Below are 18,962 nucleotides of genomic sequence, written 5' to 3'. Positions count from 1 at the left end.
AGGACAACAAAGTACAATGTTATAAGCAAAGCATCTCTATACTCAAAAAATCCTAAAAATGTAAGTATGTCCTTAAACATTATCCTGTATTAGCGCAGTTTTTCAACAAATTTGCTTTAAATTTTGTTTCTAATTTTATACATTTATATTCTGATTATTCAGTTATGGCACTCTTCAAGTGTTAATGATCGTTTGTCCTACCGTTTCAGAGCTTCGCTTTTATGGATGTTGTCATCCTTGTTTAATTCGGATTTATATTACTACATACAAGGTACAATGGTATAAGCGAATCAACGAGTCCTAAAAATGTAAGTTTATTTCAATAAATTTTTAATTATTTATGGGACAAGGACAAAGCTTTATTCACAAAATATTTTTTCTACAAATTTACTCAACTGTGTGCTATCCCTTTCCTCTTGATTGTTACAAATAGGTGGTTGTTAAACTTTAAACAAGTCAATAAATTATTTTTAATACAAGCGTAATGGATATAGAATATACGTGGATACATTGACAGGGGAAAATTTGTCGACAATTTAGCATGCAATTATGGACCTTGTTTATTGGCCAGTTCGTTCATCCAGTAGGAGGGAATTGGATTGGGTAAAAGGGTGGGGGGTTAGCGTTATTTTAGCCAGCTGCAAGCAACACTTAAGTAGAGTTCATGAGTTCATGTTATCTTTGATTAGTGAACATGCCGTTAAGTGTATAACTAACAGGAAGTGTGGGGTTATTAAACTGTAAATTATACTGGTACCCAAAGTTTTATAAAGAAATTCTGTCAAAAACGTTGGGCAATTTTTGGATTCTTGATTAGTTGATTCAAACTAGCAATGTCAAATAAACATAAAATATATAAATTATCTTGTCTACTTTCGTGTTATTTATGGTACCTACCAGCGTTGCGGAGCCGTTTGATTTTGGTGCGGCTCTGGTTCCGGCTTCGTGGAGCCGCCTGTGAAGATAGCGGCTCCAGCTTCGGCACCGGATTTGGCTCCAGCTCCAACCTAAAATCAAGAAAAACTCATGTTATTTTTTTTGCCAAGTCTATTTTTTTACTTTTAAAGGTTTTAAAAGTTAAATTTTTGATAAAAATGGACTTGAAAAACGTAAAAAGGGCATTTGCACACGACTCAACAGAGTAACAAAATTAAAATTAACAAAAAAATCTCTTATTTTAGCAAACCCGGAGCCGGAGCCGTTTTTTAACGAAAATAACGGCTCCAGCTCCGGCTCCAGCAAAATATGGCGGCTCCACAACACTGGTACCTACTATTCAATTGTTATGATTATTTGATTTTTAATTTGATTGGTTGGTAAATATATGTAATGCATACATTTTTACAGTAGCAATGTTACTTGTTAATTTACAATTCCCGTCCCACCGTAAAATAGGCCAAAATTAGTTTATTACTTTTCTATCTTGTTATTGCTGCGTTTCTCTTGGACATAAATGCCCTTGTTGTGAAGCATTGAATGTATATTAACCCTTTACAGTCAGGCCCCTTGCCGCACCTTAATCAGTCGGGGGGGGGGGGGGGGGGACGTTCAACGTTTTTTTGTGCAAGTCCCCTGTTTGATAATGAATTTCCGACCTTTTTTAAGTCTAAGTCAATTTTTGCTTCCTTCACCCTTTTATTTAACAACCTTTGTTTTTAGGTCTTTTTTTACTTAAAAATTTCAAACGGCTGTAATTTTCTTACTTTTAAAGCTAGAAGAAAATTTTTTTTCCAGAAAATGTTTATTTTTATGTAAATTTTACATTAGAAATATCAAAATATAAATTTCAGCGGTCGCAGCTGTACTTAGCAGCTGCCAGCCGCCGCAGTCGACGGTCGACGGGAAAACGGCGGCGGATCTTTATGAAATTTTAATACGTTATGTAGACATGTAAGAAAAGCTTAAGTTTAAAATTTGAAGTCTCTAAGTCAAAAATTGCGGCCACAGGAGCCTTTTAAAGATTTCTGGAGACCTTGAGGATCAGGACCTGCAGGATCATACCTGGAACCTGAAAGTGACTTGAACAGCTGTATTTCATATTAGGATGTACTACTTGAGGATATTTTAGTATTTTGATATGATAAAATGCTTTGTTTTAGTCAAAAAAAAAAATATTTTTGCTCTTTACCTGGATCACCCTGCAGGTTTGCTGGCATCCTGTGCCCGCCAAGATGGAGATATTCAAAAAATTCTAACTCTCAGTTATGTGTCATACCCATACTAAAAAAGTCACGCAGTTTGGACTCTTTATCTTTCACACACAGAAAATGAGATAGAAAAAACCGGAAGGGGGGGCGTTGAACGCCCCCCCCCCCCCGACCGTTAAGGGTTAAACATATTTTCTTATTTGCATACATAGATTATTAATCAATAGAGTATTTTTTTTACAGGTGTCCAATTATTTCCGCAAATGATCACATTATCGACAAGTTGGTGCTTTCACAAAAAGCGCCTTGTTGAGCATAGAGAACCCCCCCCCCCTATTAATTTAAATTACAATAAGGAAAATGTGGGGGGTATTTTTTCTTTTGTTTGTTTATTACCTACTTTGGGTCAGATTAGGTAAGGGGGGAGGCCGAGGGGTGTGGTGTTTTATCATTGGTTAATAGACACTTTGTGTAAAAGCACCATTAGATTTATCAGAAATGCAGTAAAAATACTTTATAATTATGTCTTTATGTAAATGTGAAACACTTTAGTGATATTATGGATGGTACAACTTGCTGTTGACAACTGTTTTATTTCAGGGAGGGAGGGGACATAGGGCTTTTTATTACATTAGTCCACAAACTTCTGTATTAGCGTTTTCATATTCGTTGGGGCTGTATTGGGTACATGGGTAAGCAACGCAGTATAGGCAGCGCAGGATTAAGGCCCCCACTGGGCTTAGATATAACGAAAAACCTACCTTCCCCTACATTTATTTGCTTTATATTTGATTGTTTTTGTAGTATATTGATATATTTTTAGAAAATCAAAATGGACGTGGCTGATGGTGCTGTGATATCAAAATCTATCACTGCATCTGTACAATTAGGTAATGTAGATGTTTTATTTTCCTAGGAAAATGGGGATAAATGTCACAGCTTTTGGCTTACCTATACTATTGACGTCATATTAGAGAGAAAGGGAAGGGGGACAGAAACCCTTTAGAAAAGAGATGGAGTATATAGAATTTCCTGACGTAAATAGAATAAGTAGGCCAAACGCAGCGATATCTATCCCCATTTTGCTAGGGCACTATAGACAGCTACTTTAAAGGTAAAGTTTAGATGCAAATTCATTTTTATTATTAAATATTGTTTCTTGTAACAATTAATATAGAATATAAAAGGATATATTGACAGGGGAAAATTTGTCGTCAATTTAGCTTGCTGATATGAACCTAATTTATTGGTCAGTTGGAGGGGATGGTGTAAAGTGGGTGGATGGGTGGTATCGTTATTTTAGACTGTTGCAAGCATCACTTTATCAGATTTGATGAAAATCTTGTGCAACATCCAAGTAATAATATATTGGTTCTTATAACTTACTGCAAATAAATTTCTCATCTAAAGTGTTTTTTTTTTCTTCGCTACTTTTTTTCATAATTGTCCTTTTATTTGTTTTATTAGTCATATTAGGAGTTCTATTACTGTCGCTAAAAATATCATATTATCATCAAGTTATTAGAACATAAAATTATTGAAACATGTCGACTTATGTTTTACTTCCGAAGCAACTCTATAATTCGTTTTAATTGTCTGTCCGTTCATTTCATGGAAAGATGTCCAACTGATTTTTAAAGATTTCCTCCCTCACTTTTTTATAACCACTGCACTGATTATATCAATAACTCGCTTTGTCTTTGTACATCTTTTTTGTGTTTGTTTTCGCTTCCTATGTATTTTATCATCCTGATTTTTGTTATTTTGTCTTTTTGCGATTATGAAAGACTCTGCGAATTTGACAATTCACGGAAGTTATGACACACCTTGTCCTTCATAGAAGTTTTTTTGTAAAAAATTTTCCACTTGAAAATTCTAAAGATCTTATATAGGGCAGAACATGTTTGCTTTTTTTGTCGGAAATATCTCGAAATATTTGGTGCTTTCCCTCAAAGTTCCTATCAAGCGCTGAATCCTCCCTTGAATTAAATAAAAAATAAGGGGTTAGCTCTATAACTGGGGTGTCCTAAACATGTTGGGGTACCCAGCTCCCTATTTAACCTAATCTAAAGTTATAAACAAACAAACGATAAACTACCTTCCCTCATTTTTAATTTTTTTCAACATAAGCGGAGATGGAGGGGGGGGGGGATTTGCTCAACTAGGTACTTTTATGGAAACCGCCATTATATTGTTTGTTTAAAATTAAGTAAATGTTTGTAATTTCTTATCTTTTCGTTAAAGCACGTTACAATATTTACTTATGATACGTTTATCGGTCATTACAATTAAGGAATTTTAAAAAAATATATAGATAATGTTCATGCATAATGTAGTTAAAGCAAGACTAATTTTGGTTCCCCTAGTTTAATAGTCAAGATAATGGCATTGGGACAAAAGGCCTAAGGGCTAAGACATAATACCCAATGAACAAAAGACAATGTTTTGGGGGCCCTAACCAGGCGAGCCTTTGCATGCGGTTCCATAACCCTGCGGTGTTACCCAGTAAAGCACTAAAACAAAAATTGTTATTTCATTAGACTGACCAGACTGGCTGGCGGAATGTGTAAAGCATCGCCCATTGTATTTTGCATTCATGTTCATCCTTGTTTCATTTCAGAAGAGAAACTTCGGCCTTGGAGAAAACGAACAATTCAAATTATAACAACAGGTAATAGTTATTTATAGCATCGTATTATAGGCAGCTGTCTGCCGATATTAAAATAAAAAAAAAAAATTAAAACTGGTTTTATTTTTTTTATTTTTATTTTGATATTTTTATATTAATGTAATACGATGCTATACGTGTTTTTTTTTTGCATGGCTGAGACCGGATATCATTCAGTTTCGAAGCCATACTGGAAAATTTATTCGAGTACAGCTCCAAATCCTATACATTTCTGCTGGATCATAACTAGTTCCTGAATCCTAGCCATACTGAAAATAACTGAAATTAATTCAATAATTTTTCATTTAAAAAAAATGTTTTACTAATGCTTTTTATTAGGTAATGTTCTTTTGAAAAAGAAGCATTATCTAGCTTAATAGAAAAATTCATTTAGAATTTGCAATTGTCACCCCCCTCCCTCTATTTCAAATGATTGCTCTAATTCACCACAAGTTTTAGAAAAAGATTAAATTAAAGTTTTTCATAACATAATGAAATGATAAGAATTTATACATTTATGATGTCACTAATTAAGTGACCTTCATTATAAGTTTTATTAAATGTGGAAATATAACAAGGACAACGTGTATAATAGCAAAGCTCTAAAATCAGAAGGAAGGACAAAAGAACAATAACTCTTAAGTTTAAGTATGTCTTTTAAAGCATTACCGACATACCAACGGACAAAGTTAATTCATATTCTCTTTAGTACAACGAATCTTTACTTTTTCAAAGTGAAGCTTTTCTATAATTAGGGTCGGTCCGTCCGTACGTCCGTTCGTACGTCCGTAACGGATAGTTTTTCCGTTAATTTAGGCATGTTAGAATTGTCCTATCGATTTCAAACTTTGCATGGTGATTTCTTTAGTAGTTGGGTACGATTTAGAAAGCGTACCAACTCTTAAATCATTACCAGAATGTCCGTACGTCCATTTTAAATATGTTGATTTTTTTAACTTTTTTAACAACAAATTTTTATGTGATCTAATAATCCGATTGATCTGATTTTTGGTATACTGGTTCCTGGGACAACAAAGTACAACATTATAAGCGAAGCAACTCTATAATCAAGTCTTACAATTGTAAGTATGTCCATAAAAATTATTCTGTATCAAGCTGTTTTTCAATAAGTTTACTTACAATTTTGCTTAGACTCTTATACATTTATATTCAGATTATTCAGTTCTGACTCTATACAAGTGTTAATGTCCGTATGTCCTACCGTTTCAGTGCTTCGCTTTTATGGATGTTGTCATCCTTGTTTTTAATGTAATTAGAAGGTAAAATCACCCCATAGCTTTACGAAATGACGAACAAATAGGTAAATCACAGAGTAGCTTCCCTAAAAAAAAAATAGTTAAAACAAGAAGTGATATACAAAAGCGATTGATGTATAGAAAAGCTTTGCTTTCAACTGTATTTATTTAGAATTATGGCATAAAGAAAGCGTTGAAGAAATAAAACCAATCGCCCAGGTAATATTTCATTACATAAACTTTGTCTATAAGTTCTAACCCCAAGTTTTGAAATTCATGTCAAGATTCTTAGCTCAAGAAAAGATAGATAAACTAACAAACATATTTTAGTAGCGAAGCTACTCTTTAATTCACTTTGTCTGTCCGTCCATCCGTAACATGCGGGGAAATGTGATTTTCTCTAGTATCTACTGCTACTTGAGATATCTACTGACTTTTTCATAAATAGTCCGTCGGTCATGCTCCAAAAGATTCAATCATATTTTTTTATGAAGGTTTCGTGATTTTCTTACACTCTTCTTTCGTTTTCTTCTACTCTTTCTTATGACCAATAAACTTTTTTCTATAATTCACTATGTCCGTTTGTCGATCAATGCTGTTTTCTCGCATCCTTGTTATGTAGGTTGCTGGGCATGGTTCTGCAGATATAAAACAGGCAATTCTTACTGGCAAAAATGGTTGCATTCTTAAACCTATTCAGGTATTGTTATTTCCCAGGTATCTAAAGGGATATGACAATGGCCAATAAATTGATGTACATAGCCAATGATGACACACAAAATTACCCCTTCTGTACATTTAAATTAGTGGTTGAAACGTTTGAAGACTCAACTTATGAACCAACCAATCAAATTCCCCAAAGTTGTCAATCCTACGAATAAGAAAACGTTGTTTTATGACCCAGTAAGGTTTGCTGGCGTCCTGTGCCCGCCAGTTTGCTGATATTTTTTAAAATTCCAGTAAATCAATTTTGGCTTTCTAACTTTTACATAAAATTTAACTGAAAAAAAACCTCTCCCGATATATTAGGGTTATCAATATACGCATCTAGCTTTTTCATGCAATACGACCAATACACTTTATAAAGAGTAACTTCCCTAGTAACTTTAATTCTTATTGTTCTTGGATTTAATTTTAATGCCTTATTAAATTTTACGAATAATTAAATTACAATTGTTTCAATTTTGATTAAAATTTTATTCTTCACATTTAGTAAACTTAAAGCTATTAAGTGCAGCTTCTGTATCTATTAACTAGCTGTTACGCCCCCAGAGACATTAGAGAGAAGGGTTGGAAGAGTCGAACCCCCCCCCCCCCTTATTTAATTTTAATTTGAAAAGAAAAGTAAAAAAAAATTTTTTAGGGGCGTATTCTCTTTTGAGGTCGGAGTTACCCTCCCCGAAAAAAAGAAAAGAAATTAAATCTTTCCCTGGACTATAGTAGCTGAACTGTAAAAGAGAACTGCGGTTAGCGAGATTTTTTGCTATAGACAGACGCACGGATAGATGGACATCATGTTACTTTTGTTTACGGATAATAAGATAATAAGATAGGTGTAAATGGTAAAAACAGAAGACCAACATTAAACTGTTTTTAACCTATTTTTTAATCATATATCAAAAATATACTATGACACCAGTAGAAGCAGACTGCAGAGCCCAAATTTGAATTAAGCCCCCAATAAACTTTTTTTGGGGGATTTAAAAATTAATTTTATATGTTGCTGTGATCATTTTGACGGAAGCAAAAGCAACTTTTAGTTTGGGGTTAAATTGTTTCTTACAGAACAATTTTATTAGATTCAGTTTATATCAATACAATAATAAAAAAAACTCTACTCTGTTCGATGGAAATAATTTTTTTCTAAAACAATCAATTTCAGTAAAAAATATAACATAATACAATAAAACACATAATGCTAAAGTTAAACCAATAAGATTTCTTGTTTCATTTCAATAATGTATAATTTCCGAAAGAGTGTTTTCACAAAGTAACTTATTTACAATGTAGTTAAATAATTTTTATTTAATTAAAATGAAAAGAATGAAAACCATACACGTAAAAGATACATACTTTTTAAAAATATTTAAAAAAATAAGTTTGAATAATTTTATTTTATATCATATTTGTATATGTGTCAAAAATAATTTTGTTGTATTGCATAAACATTTGTTGACATCATATCATCTTGTCATCAAATTTAACCCTTTACAGCCAATTTTTATGTGTTTAAAATAGGTGAACGAACACAAACATGTTAATGTTAATTCATTGGTATATTGTAAAGATTTAACTTTTTAGTGAATTTTTATAGTGAAATCATAAGGCCTAAATTTACTCTATACCAGAATACAATATTTATGAAGCAAAACACTCTAAAAGCTACGAATTTTACCCAAATAAAAAACACCTTTTGCTTTGATCAAAATGACCACGGCAACAGTAAAAATTAATATTTAAATCCCCCTAAAAAAGTTTATTGGGGACTTCATTCAAATTTAGGCTCTGCAGTCTGATTTTACTGGTGTCATAGTATATTTTTTATATACGTTTTAAAAATAGGTTAAAAACAGTTTAAGAAAACATAAAGCGAAATAAATTATCTATATAATTCTAGACAGACTGACATACTGCGATTAATTAATTATAAAATTGTTTTGTTAATGGAAATTATTTTATTTTAGGATCCTCCACGCGGCACAAGGAATCATATAATATTTAACTAGAACTATCGTCTAAGCCCCTAGAATCCTCTAATGCTATTGATGGGGGGGAGGGGTTAAGAAGAAGTAAAATATTTTTGTTATGGAGGGAAGGTTTTTTTCCAGGGTCGATTGCTCTTGGAAGGGTTAAAAATACCCCTCCCCCCCCTCTGCCCACCAAATATAGTTATTAACATTCTCTGAACCAATAAAAACTTCATAAAAACTTATAAATGAGGACCATATCGGTTCAGTGGTTGGCAAGATCCTTTCTACAGAGATGGACAAACAAAAACACACATATAAACTTCCTGTTATTTTCTTAAAAGAAGGGCGCTATTTTAGAATCTAGGATTTGTTTTTATATGAAACTTTTAGGGAAAAGAAATTCTACGATGATGTTTTCAACGGAAACGATGAAGTTCACAAAAAGTTTCAACAAGTCATGCCCAAGTATTATGGTACATGTATTAAGGTATGTAAGGATAAACGCCGTCAAATCAAAGGGTTAAAAGCAGCTGATGGTCGAACATAGATTGTATCATTAACAGATCTCGTGAGGGATAAGACAAAGGATGATAAATTGATGTGGTGTAAATCTCAAATAATGATAAAATAAATTAACCCTTCTGTAGAAAGTAACTATTTGTTGAGCGCTGGAAAGTTTCATGTGTGACGTCATACAAATATGTTTGAATCTATCTATTTTTAAGGGGTTTTCTTTCCCACTTCTCCTCTCATCCCTCCTTTTTAGACGTATTTTTACGTCATCACACATAACACTTTCCAGACCTTCCTATTTGTTGAAAAGTTTACACACTGCTACCAACTAATTAATAATTGATAAATTACCAAAGTTTTTAACTCTACGAATGAGAGAACGTGTTTATAAAACTTTGGGTACCAGTTTAATTTACATTACAATTATTAATGTTCATTTGGTGTTTATTTTAATTTTTTAGAAAGTTGGAGAGAAAGGAGAAAGAAAGGAGTTTCTAATGATTGAAAATCTAACTAAAGGTAATGTAGTGTAATACGCGCAAGCTGCGGACATAACGGACGGACGGACGGACGTTACTCGGATTCAACCACTCTGTATTCCCAAAAACACAGAGGGTATAGTCACAAGTTTATTGTTACAAAGCTGTAACAATACTGAACTTAATATCTAAATAATTAGGTTGGGTTAAATGCGATAATAATTGATGACTTCCCCTTACATATTTTGGGGGAAGGGATCAACAAACATAATTACGCAATATTTATAGCATTAGGGTGGGTTAAGTACAATAATAAATGATTCCTTTCAAGGGCGTCCAAGCTTTTTCATTTTGGGGAAGGGTGTAATCTTTATATAAAACATGCAAGAACGTCTAAGCATTTTAATTTTTTTTAGGGGAGGGGGGGTAAAAATTTAAACCTCAAAATTTGTGGGGGGGGGGGGGTAATCACCCTGATAGCTACATTTTACAATGTAGTTACATGTTATTATTAGAACAGCGCATACATTCTTAAATACAGGTCTGTCCGTTACAGTAACTTAAAATAAACACTTCTGTGGATTAAAATCATTAGTATAAAATTTTGGACACTGCTAGTTTGTACTACCTAATCAAACTAAAATATTTTAGGATATGAAAAGCCGTGCATTATGGATGTGAAAATTGGTTTACGAACATACGGACCTGATGCTAATCAAGCTAAGATGGATAAACAGAATTCATATTATAAAGGTATTTTCCTATAAGAATCTATAAATGAACAAGGATGACAACATCCATGAAATCGCAGGACAAATGAACGTTAATGCTTGTAAAGTGTCAGAACTGAATAAGCAGTATATAAATGTCTAAAAAAATTTAAGTAAATTGGTTGCAAAACTGATTAAATACCTGATACTGTTTAAGGACATACTTACATTTTAGGACTTGATAATAGAGATCAGTATTCCAAAACTCAGATGAATAAGATATTTATTTCACATAAAAAATTGTTTGAAACGGACGCACGGACTTTCTGGTAATGATTATAGAGTTGCTATACTTTATAAATCGTACTTAACTTTTAAAGGAATCATCAAGCAAAGAGAAAGTATGATTACTAATCTTTAATTTAGTAGGATTATTCTATCAATAAATCTATAGATATAGATGTATAACCATACAACTACCTTGATCCCTCTGTTAGGGACCTTTTTCTGCTGCAAGTAAATGATTTTGCTCTTTTGTAGCGACTTGGCTGTTCCCGATGCTATTGGCTGATTTTCTAAGACCCAATTGAGAGTCGGAACAGGGTCCTCGGGGTGTGGACATTTATTTAGTTATTTAACCCCTTCCCTCTTTATTGTTTTACATTAATATTTCATCATACCTAATTTCAGGTACTCGTGAGCCATTTGGTTTTTGTGTTCTGGGATTGAGTTCTTTCCATGGGGAAGAGAAAGAAAATGCAATTGTAAAAGACAAGGCAGGTTTTAGTCCATTTTAGTTGCACAACTACTTTATAACTCTTGTATGTCCTGTCCTTTTGTAAGTCTGTCAAAGTAAATTACTTAAAATAGCTGTTTATTTCTTTTTAATAGTGAATAAATTCCTCATAATTAAACAAAATTACTTTAGATAATGTTTATCCGGTGCTTGCTTACATGTGAAGACCGGAGCACCGAAACCCCCCCCCCCCCCGCTTAGTTTTGACAAAAATCAAAAATAAGGGGGGGGTAGTTTTTTAACCCCCCGCTTAGTTTTGACAAAAATCAAAAATAAGGGGGGGGGGGGTAGTTTTTAACCCCCCCCTTAATTTTGAAGAAAATCAAAAATAAGGGGGGGGTAGTTTTTTCACTGTACAACACGCCAGAAAGTTGAGCGAGGTAAATCAAGTAAATTCAGTATACCAGAGGGGAAACCTTATTACAGGGATATTCATGTTTTGGGGCATAATTTCCTTATTTATTGACTTTGGCCAGTAAAAGGTTTTAATTTTGCGCAAAATTAAAACCTTTTACTGGCCAAAGTCAATAAATAAGGAAATTATGCCCCAAAACATGAATATCCCTGTAATAAGGTTTCCCCTCTGGTATACTGGATTTTCTTGATTTACCTCACTCAACTTTCTGGTGTGTTGTACAGTGAAAAAACTACCCCCCCCCCTTATTTTTGATTTTCTTCAAAATTAAGGGGGGGGGGGTTAAGTCTTTGCCTTGCTGAGCACTTTGCCTCCTTGCCGTTTTCCAGACATTAAAAAACTACCCCCCCCCTTATTTTTGATTTTTGTCAAAACTAAGCGGGGGGGGGTGGGTTTTCGGTGCTCCAGTCTACTACATGTAAGCAAGTACCGTTTATCCTGAAGAGTAGAACAGCTGTTCTATAGATCTTAAGCACCAACTTATTATATTTATAGAAATATGGAGAGTATCTGAACGCAGAAAATATCCAAGAATTTCTGGTTAATTATTTAGGTAATTTTATAATTAGCGCGGCTACGTTAAAACTTTTGTCTGTTCATACGTCCATCAGTAAAATCACTTTTATTAAATTATCTTGATTGGCTAATTTTTGCAGTACAGTGCTATTTAAAGTCTATGTACTTTATGCAGTCAACCCAACAAAATTTTTCTTTTTGCCCAGCTAGAAAATCGTATTACTACCGAACTATACATTTGCAGGCGATTTTGAGGAAATCTATAATTTATTCTATAAAATCTTCATTTCTATTTTGGCGAAAATTTAGGAAATCCCGCTCACAATTTTCCACGCACGATTTCTAGTTGGGTGTACTAAATTACTGTTTGATTATTGTTGCTGCGCTACTCATAAACATTTTCATTCTTGTTATAAAATATTAAACTCTAATACTCTATTTTAATTTCAGATTCGAATACATTTCCTGACAATTCCAAAGTGCTGGCCAAATTGTTTTCTTCCAAGCTGAACACATTGTTAGGAAGGTTTAGTATTTAAATAGACATAATATATCTAGATGGTCCACCTGTCCCACAAATTTGTCAAACTCTAAAAGGGATTCCATAGCAGATAATCAATGAAATTTTTTGAGGATATAATTTCTAGAAAGCTAACTTTATCCTAAGGAATTCAACTATTCATATTTAACTTATAGGTTTTGTAATGTACTTCATTCCATACTAATTCACAATTTCAACCAATGAAACGTCTTGAATGTACCACTACTAATTTACCTCTATTTCAACTGCTCTACTATTGGCTGATTTAGAGAGTATGTCTCTATTATGTATAATCTCTATTACCTTAATACATACTAGCGGCTGCGCCCCTAGCATCTAGGGGCTCTATATTCGAAGGGCTTAATAAGGGCAGAAAAATAGCTTAAAACCATACCCAGACTTATTTATAAAAATAAAATAGCCTAAAACCATCTCAGGGCCTATACAAAGCTTAGCTCTAAAAGAGAACCATATCGGTTCAGTGGTTAGCGAGATCCTTTGCTACAAACAGAAAAAGCTTATTACTTTATATTATAGGATACCATAAACCTAATGCAAACCCCTGTATTAGCTAAACCTAATAATGTCCTTCATAGAATTGTTTGAAAGTCAAAGTACGTACCACTTGTACGGTAGCTCTGTACTCTTTGTGTATGACTCCATTGCCGCGCTGAAGTTTCACAAAGGAGAAATTGATGAAGATAAGGTTAGTAGTGTTATACTCTTTGAGTAGGACTTCATGGCCGTGCTAAAGTTTCACAAAGGAGAAATTGATGAAGATAAGGTTAGTAGTGTTATACTCTTTGAGTAGGACTTCATGGCTGTGCTGAAGTTTCACAAAGGAGAGATTGATGAAGATAAGGTTAGTAGTGTTATACTCTTTGAGTAGGACTTCATGGCCATGCTGAAGTTTCACAAAGGAGAGATTGATGAAGATAAGGTTAGTAGTGTTATACTCTTTGAGTAGGACTTCATGGCCGTGCTAAAGTTTCACAAAGGAGAAATTGATGAAGATAAGGTTAGTAGTGTTATACTCTTTGAGTAGGACTTCATGGCTGTGCTGAAGTTTCACAAAGGAGAGATTGATGAAGATAAGGTTAGTAGTGTTATACTCTTTGAGTAGGACTTCATGGCCATGCTGAAGTTTCACAAAGGAGAGATTGATGAAGATAAGGTTAGTAGTGTTATACTCTTTGAGTAGGACTTCATGGCCGTGCTAAAGTTTCACAAAGAAGAAATTGATGAATATGTACCTCTGTACTTTCTACCCAGATATTTGTCTGTCTTTCTATTCTTATATATCTATCTATCAAATTCTCTATCAGTCTTCTATCTAACTATTTATCTATATATTATCTTTATTTTCAGCTAGCAAAGTGTGTGAACGTGACAATGATTGACTTTGCCCATGTGTGGGAAGGAGAGGGTAAGCAGGACTCCAACTACCTTCCCGGCATCCAACATCTGCACAGGATTGTCACAGAGTTCTCCATGTAATTGGTTGGTGGTTCCTGAGGTTGGATGATATCATAGTTTGACAGTTTAATTACTTTCTTGAAAAGCATGCTACTAATATTCTACCCTTATGAACGGTTTTAGGAACCAAAATATTTATTGTGCAGCAGTTAAAGCATTAAAACATGAGAAAAATTGGAAAGACTCTGAAGTAATAGAAAAGAGTTAGTTAACCACAGCTCCCTTTAAAATAAGTTAGCATATTTCTAGACCCTGTGGGGAGCTATATAAACCTGTAGTGCCCCATCTATCCTAACTCTTACCAAAACTATCATTTTTGCCTTCTTTATTATGTTTATATAATGTTGGTGTTCATTTACTTCTTCATATGTATCACATTATTAAATCATCAGAACAGCAAATTAGGACAACAAACTGTTCCTTTCAAAATACTTTCAGGGGACTTAATGGATAAGACATTGAACAATGTATTGATTTACATCTAAAATAATAAAAATCCAAAAAATAATTTCTGAAATATTATTTTTCGGTTGAAAAGTTTAGACACTTTTTATGCCGAACCAACCCATCAGGATTTGATGACGGGTAAGAAAAATCCGAAAATAGAAATGACGCAAATGAGTACAAAATATACGCAAATTCTGATCTCAATTTTCACGTTTTTTTAAAAATGCAACATATAACAATAGCTATTAAAACAATTTTCAAGCTTAACTTTTATCTTATTAGGATAACAATTAAATAAGAAAAATATGTTTACCATATGCAATTTGTGATCAAACACCTAATTAAAAAAAAGGCAAGACATAGCTTTAATTTTAAGAAGACTAGGGGCAACGCCCCCTAGAAGCCTCTAGGTGTTCTTAAGGCGTGAAGGGGATAAGTCTACCGCCCTTCTACTTTTTAATTTGAGTTTCAATAAGGAATATTATAAAAAAAAAATTTGGAGGGGGGATTTTAAATTGGGAGGTTGGAGATACGCTCTCCCAAAATATTTACAAACCTTCCCTATACCTAAAAAAGCTTAATTGTAAAGGAAAACTAAACAGATGTAATTTTTTATAAAAAAATTATAAAAAAAATTGGCGCATTTGTATAAACACCTATAGACTATCAAAATTATTATTACGCCAAGAATGGAGGAAAAAAAGAGATGGGGGAGAACAGGTTTGAAGAATCCCGAAATATATAATAATTCCAAGTTTCGTCACCTCATGATTTGGTTAAAGTACCCAAAGTATGTGATAAAAAGCAGAAAAAAATGAACACCTATTACAATAATTACCACAGAAATTCAGGGTCTAGTTTAGTACAGTACACAATACACATTTTTTTTCATATTGAGTTTATTTGAATTTTACAATTTTAAAAGTTTATAAGAATAAACTGATTTTTTAAAAACTAAATATTTATTCAACTTTTAAAAGCATTATTTTAGTGTTTATTTGAGCTTTAAAAATACTTTGATACTTGAGTACATTCTCAGACCACTGAACATCTGTCATCAAATCAAATAGATAAGTACGGGTCAAATCAAGTTCAAATTAAAAAGATCTTTTAGTAAAGACATTTAATCAGAAAATAATCTTTCACCAAATTATTATGTGAGAAATTCTGCTTTTGTAAAGTGTGATTTTTTGTGAAAAAAGGATATAGATTTTTTTATCCAGAAATATGTACATAAGTAAATTGGCTGAAAAAGTATATTAAAGAGATTAATTTCCCTTATAGTGTCTATAGCAAGCAAAGAAAAAAAAATAAATAAAGGGGAGTACTTATGCCTAAACCCCTCGGGTCCATACATGTGATGCCTGTATCAAATATTACCTAACCTTTTCCACGTAAAAGCAAACAAAAATCAAACATTAAAGCCCTTCGTAGTGGAGGCATATCAAGATCTAGTATATTAATTAATCCTTTACATATGCCATTTTCCTATCCTAGGAAAACTTTCTTCAATTCAAATCTTTTTCAGCTTTCTCATAAGCTTTCAATTTTTCAATTATTTTACAGAATCGCAAAAAAATTTAGGTATACCTATTTTATCATTCAGTAGAAGGTTGGTATACCTAACTATTATATGATTCTTTCCATGTATATTTAAATTATATGCTATGTATACGATTTTGCATTATCTAAAAAATGTTGTGATTTTTTACTTGATTATTTTAATAAATAAATATTATTTTAATGATATTAATTGTTTTTAAATTAGATAAGCTACTCTATGTCCGCCAGTCAGTCTGTAACGCTATTGAATAATGGATATAGAATATATAAAAATTGTTGTCAATTTAGGTTGCTAACATTGACTCATTAATAGGTCTTTTTGTTTATCTGGTAGAACGGTGAGGATGGGGTATAGGGGGTATAATTATTTTAGCCTTTGCGAGTTTCACTTTATTAGAGAACATTTTCTCGGCTGCTATTTTTAATGCTGTTTTGCACAATCTAATGACTAAATTTTAATCAGTACAAATAAAGGTAGTAAGACAAGAGAGGAAATGTCTGATTGAGCCAATAGAAAAATCCCATTGGAACCTACATTAAATCTCATTGGTTGAAATTGTGTACACATTTCATTATGAACGCATTTTTTTTTTCCTTTCATACATAGATAAAAGTCCGCTGTAAACAATATAATTTCTTAGTACAAAAGTTTACTGAAGCAAACTTACTTGCTCTAAAATTTTGTCCTAAATGAGAAAGCTTCAAACAGTGTTGGATTCTTTTTTAAAAATTATGTTATGATTTTGTTTAATTTTTGTAGATTTTTCATAAGCTATTGGATGATTTTTCAAAAAAATAATTTTGCCTCACCACCGAGTAGCAAATCTATTTTTTCAAAAAAGAATCCACCTCAGCTTGAGTCGAAAGTAAACAATACTATCGTCTGCTAATAATGTTCCTTTTAAGATTTAACAAAAAATCAGGTCAGAAGTGTAATCTAAATATAGTATGTCTATTTCAGTACATGTTTATCTATCTATACCCAGTCAAACATGCGTCATTTCTCCGAAAAAATGAAATGACAATTTCAAATTCAGAGAGATGACAGGAATGTTTTTTTCATTGAAAAATGAAAAGTAGATGACCAGCATTTATTTTTTATTTTTGTAATTTTCTGGAAAATGACCCGGCATTAAATTTTCATGTTTGACTTTTTCAGAATTATGCCAAGAATCTTCATATCATTAATTAATCTTAAGAGATAAAAAATAAATGCTGGTCATTTATTTTTCATTTTTTTATGAAAAAAAACATTCCTGTCATCTTTTTTTTCATCTAAATGCCTTTCATTTAATATTCATGCCCTTCTGTCTTTTCTATATTACATGGTTAAACAAAATCCCGCTAGAGGTCTCAAATTTTAATTTTAAAAGTGGAAAACGTTAAGTAAAAATAAATTTAATTAAAATATAGTAATTATTATGTTATAAGAAAATATAACGGAAATATTTTTGAACATGTAATGACTTTTTAACACTCATTTAAAATAAAAAATCTTATTTGAATTACAATTTGAATCATTCATATAAACGACCAAATTCAGGAACTACTACAATACAATACTTATGTTAGTAATATCTATGGCCATTACTTAGATACATGTGGCAAGTCCTAGGATGCTACTTTAAAATCTTATATTATTTCCATAAAAAGATTAACTGGCATGTAAATTTCATTTCTCCACCAAAATGACTGTCATTTAAAAGTCAGGTCTCCACAAAAATGACTGTCATTTAAAATTCATTTCTATAATCATTGAAAACGGTGCCATTTTAGAAGGGAGTTGAATCTGACCCAGCTAGAAACGTCGTAAGGAAACTCGCATCCGATATGTAGTATATTATCGCCAAAATCTTATTTAAGATTTTATAGCAAAAAGCGAAAAAAATCGCTAGGGATTAATTCGATTTTGTAGTAAAAGTCGCGGCAACCACGATTTCCCTAAGATATCGTAAACAATAGCATTTTATGTGTGTCAACACACACTTACAAACAGACACACAACCAACATATAATCAACATCATTCTGTGAGAAATATAGTTTATAAATTGGCCGCTAGAAGTTCACATTATTTTAAAAAATATATTGCATTTTTTCTGTTGTCAAACAAAATAAATATAAAATTGATTACTAAAATTGTCATAATGTGTTTATGTTTAATATTACAAATAAAAGTATTTTTAAAAAGTTTTTTTTCTAAATGGCAACATTTTTAAATGTGTGTCTTAATATTCCTTAAATCATTGCCATTTAGTATATTGACATAAAAATACTCTTTCAATGTTCATTGAAATCATTTGAGAGTATACACTAAGTAGAAGGGCACAGAGAATGGTGTTTCTTTACTCCATGTCTCTCTCTGTCTCTCACTCTCTCTTTCTCTGTCTGCATGCACAGTATGAAATGGATTCTTTATGCAACCTCTTACATACAATATTTACAAACAAAACTACATGATGTTAAATATTTTTTAAATGTACTTTTTATTCACGATTTTGGCACGATATCGCTTACGATTTCGTGGGTGTATCGCGCAGCTCTAAGTACCTTTTCGACCATTTATCGTAACATATCGTCGATGTGCATTGGACGACTATTTAGCGATATCGTAAGAACTCGTGCTCGATTGCTACACGATATCGTGCGCTATAGTAGCGCGATAGTGACGCTACTTTCTGGCTGGGGAAAAATCCCTGACTGTCATTTTAAATGAATAGATGTAAGAAAAAAAGATGAAAATTCAA

The 18,962-nt window shown here is 32.5% G+C and overlaps 2 protein-coding genes across 2 annotated transcripts in view; one reads left to right on the top strand and one right to left on the bottom strand.

The window, feature by feature from the left end:
• The window catches only part of LOC145328420 (uncharacterized), a 383,707-nt gene that overhangs the window by 298,495 nt on the left and 66,250 nt on the right, over positions 1-18,962 (bottom strand). The gene's annotated exons all lie outside the window — the stretch shown is intronic.
• LOC145328405 (uncharacterized) lies at positions 2,932-16,403 on the top strand. Its single transcript, XM_080172043.1, has 13 exons — positions 2,932-3,037; positions 4,768-4,818; positions 6,244-6,290; positions 6,694-6,771; positions 8,756-8,776; positions 9,153-9,248; positions 9,736-9,793; positions 10,405-10,506; positions 11,154-11,239; positions 12,170-12,227; positions 12,641-12,712; positions 13,328-13,437; positions 14,100-16,403. Exons 1-13 carry the CDS (start codon positions 2,980-2,982, stop codon positions 14,226-14,228), a joined length of 966 nt encoding a protein of 321 aa, XP_080028169.1. The 5' UTR covers positions 2,932-2,979; the 3' UTR covers positions 14,229-16,403.

The sequence above is a fragment of the Acartia tonsa genome, chromosome 9 (genome assembly GCF_053477335.1).
Source record: "Acartia tonsa isolate MP-2025a chromosome 9, ASM5347733v1, whole genome shotgun sequence".
NCBI classification, from domain to species: Eukaryota; Metazoa; Arthropoda; class Copepoda; order Calanoida; family Acartiidae; genus Acartia; species Acartia tonsa.
The sequence above is the reverse complement of the archived record's forward strand: the minus strand, read 5'-3'. Positions and strand labels throughout refer to the sequence as shown.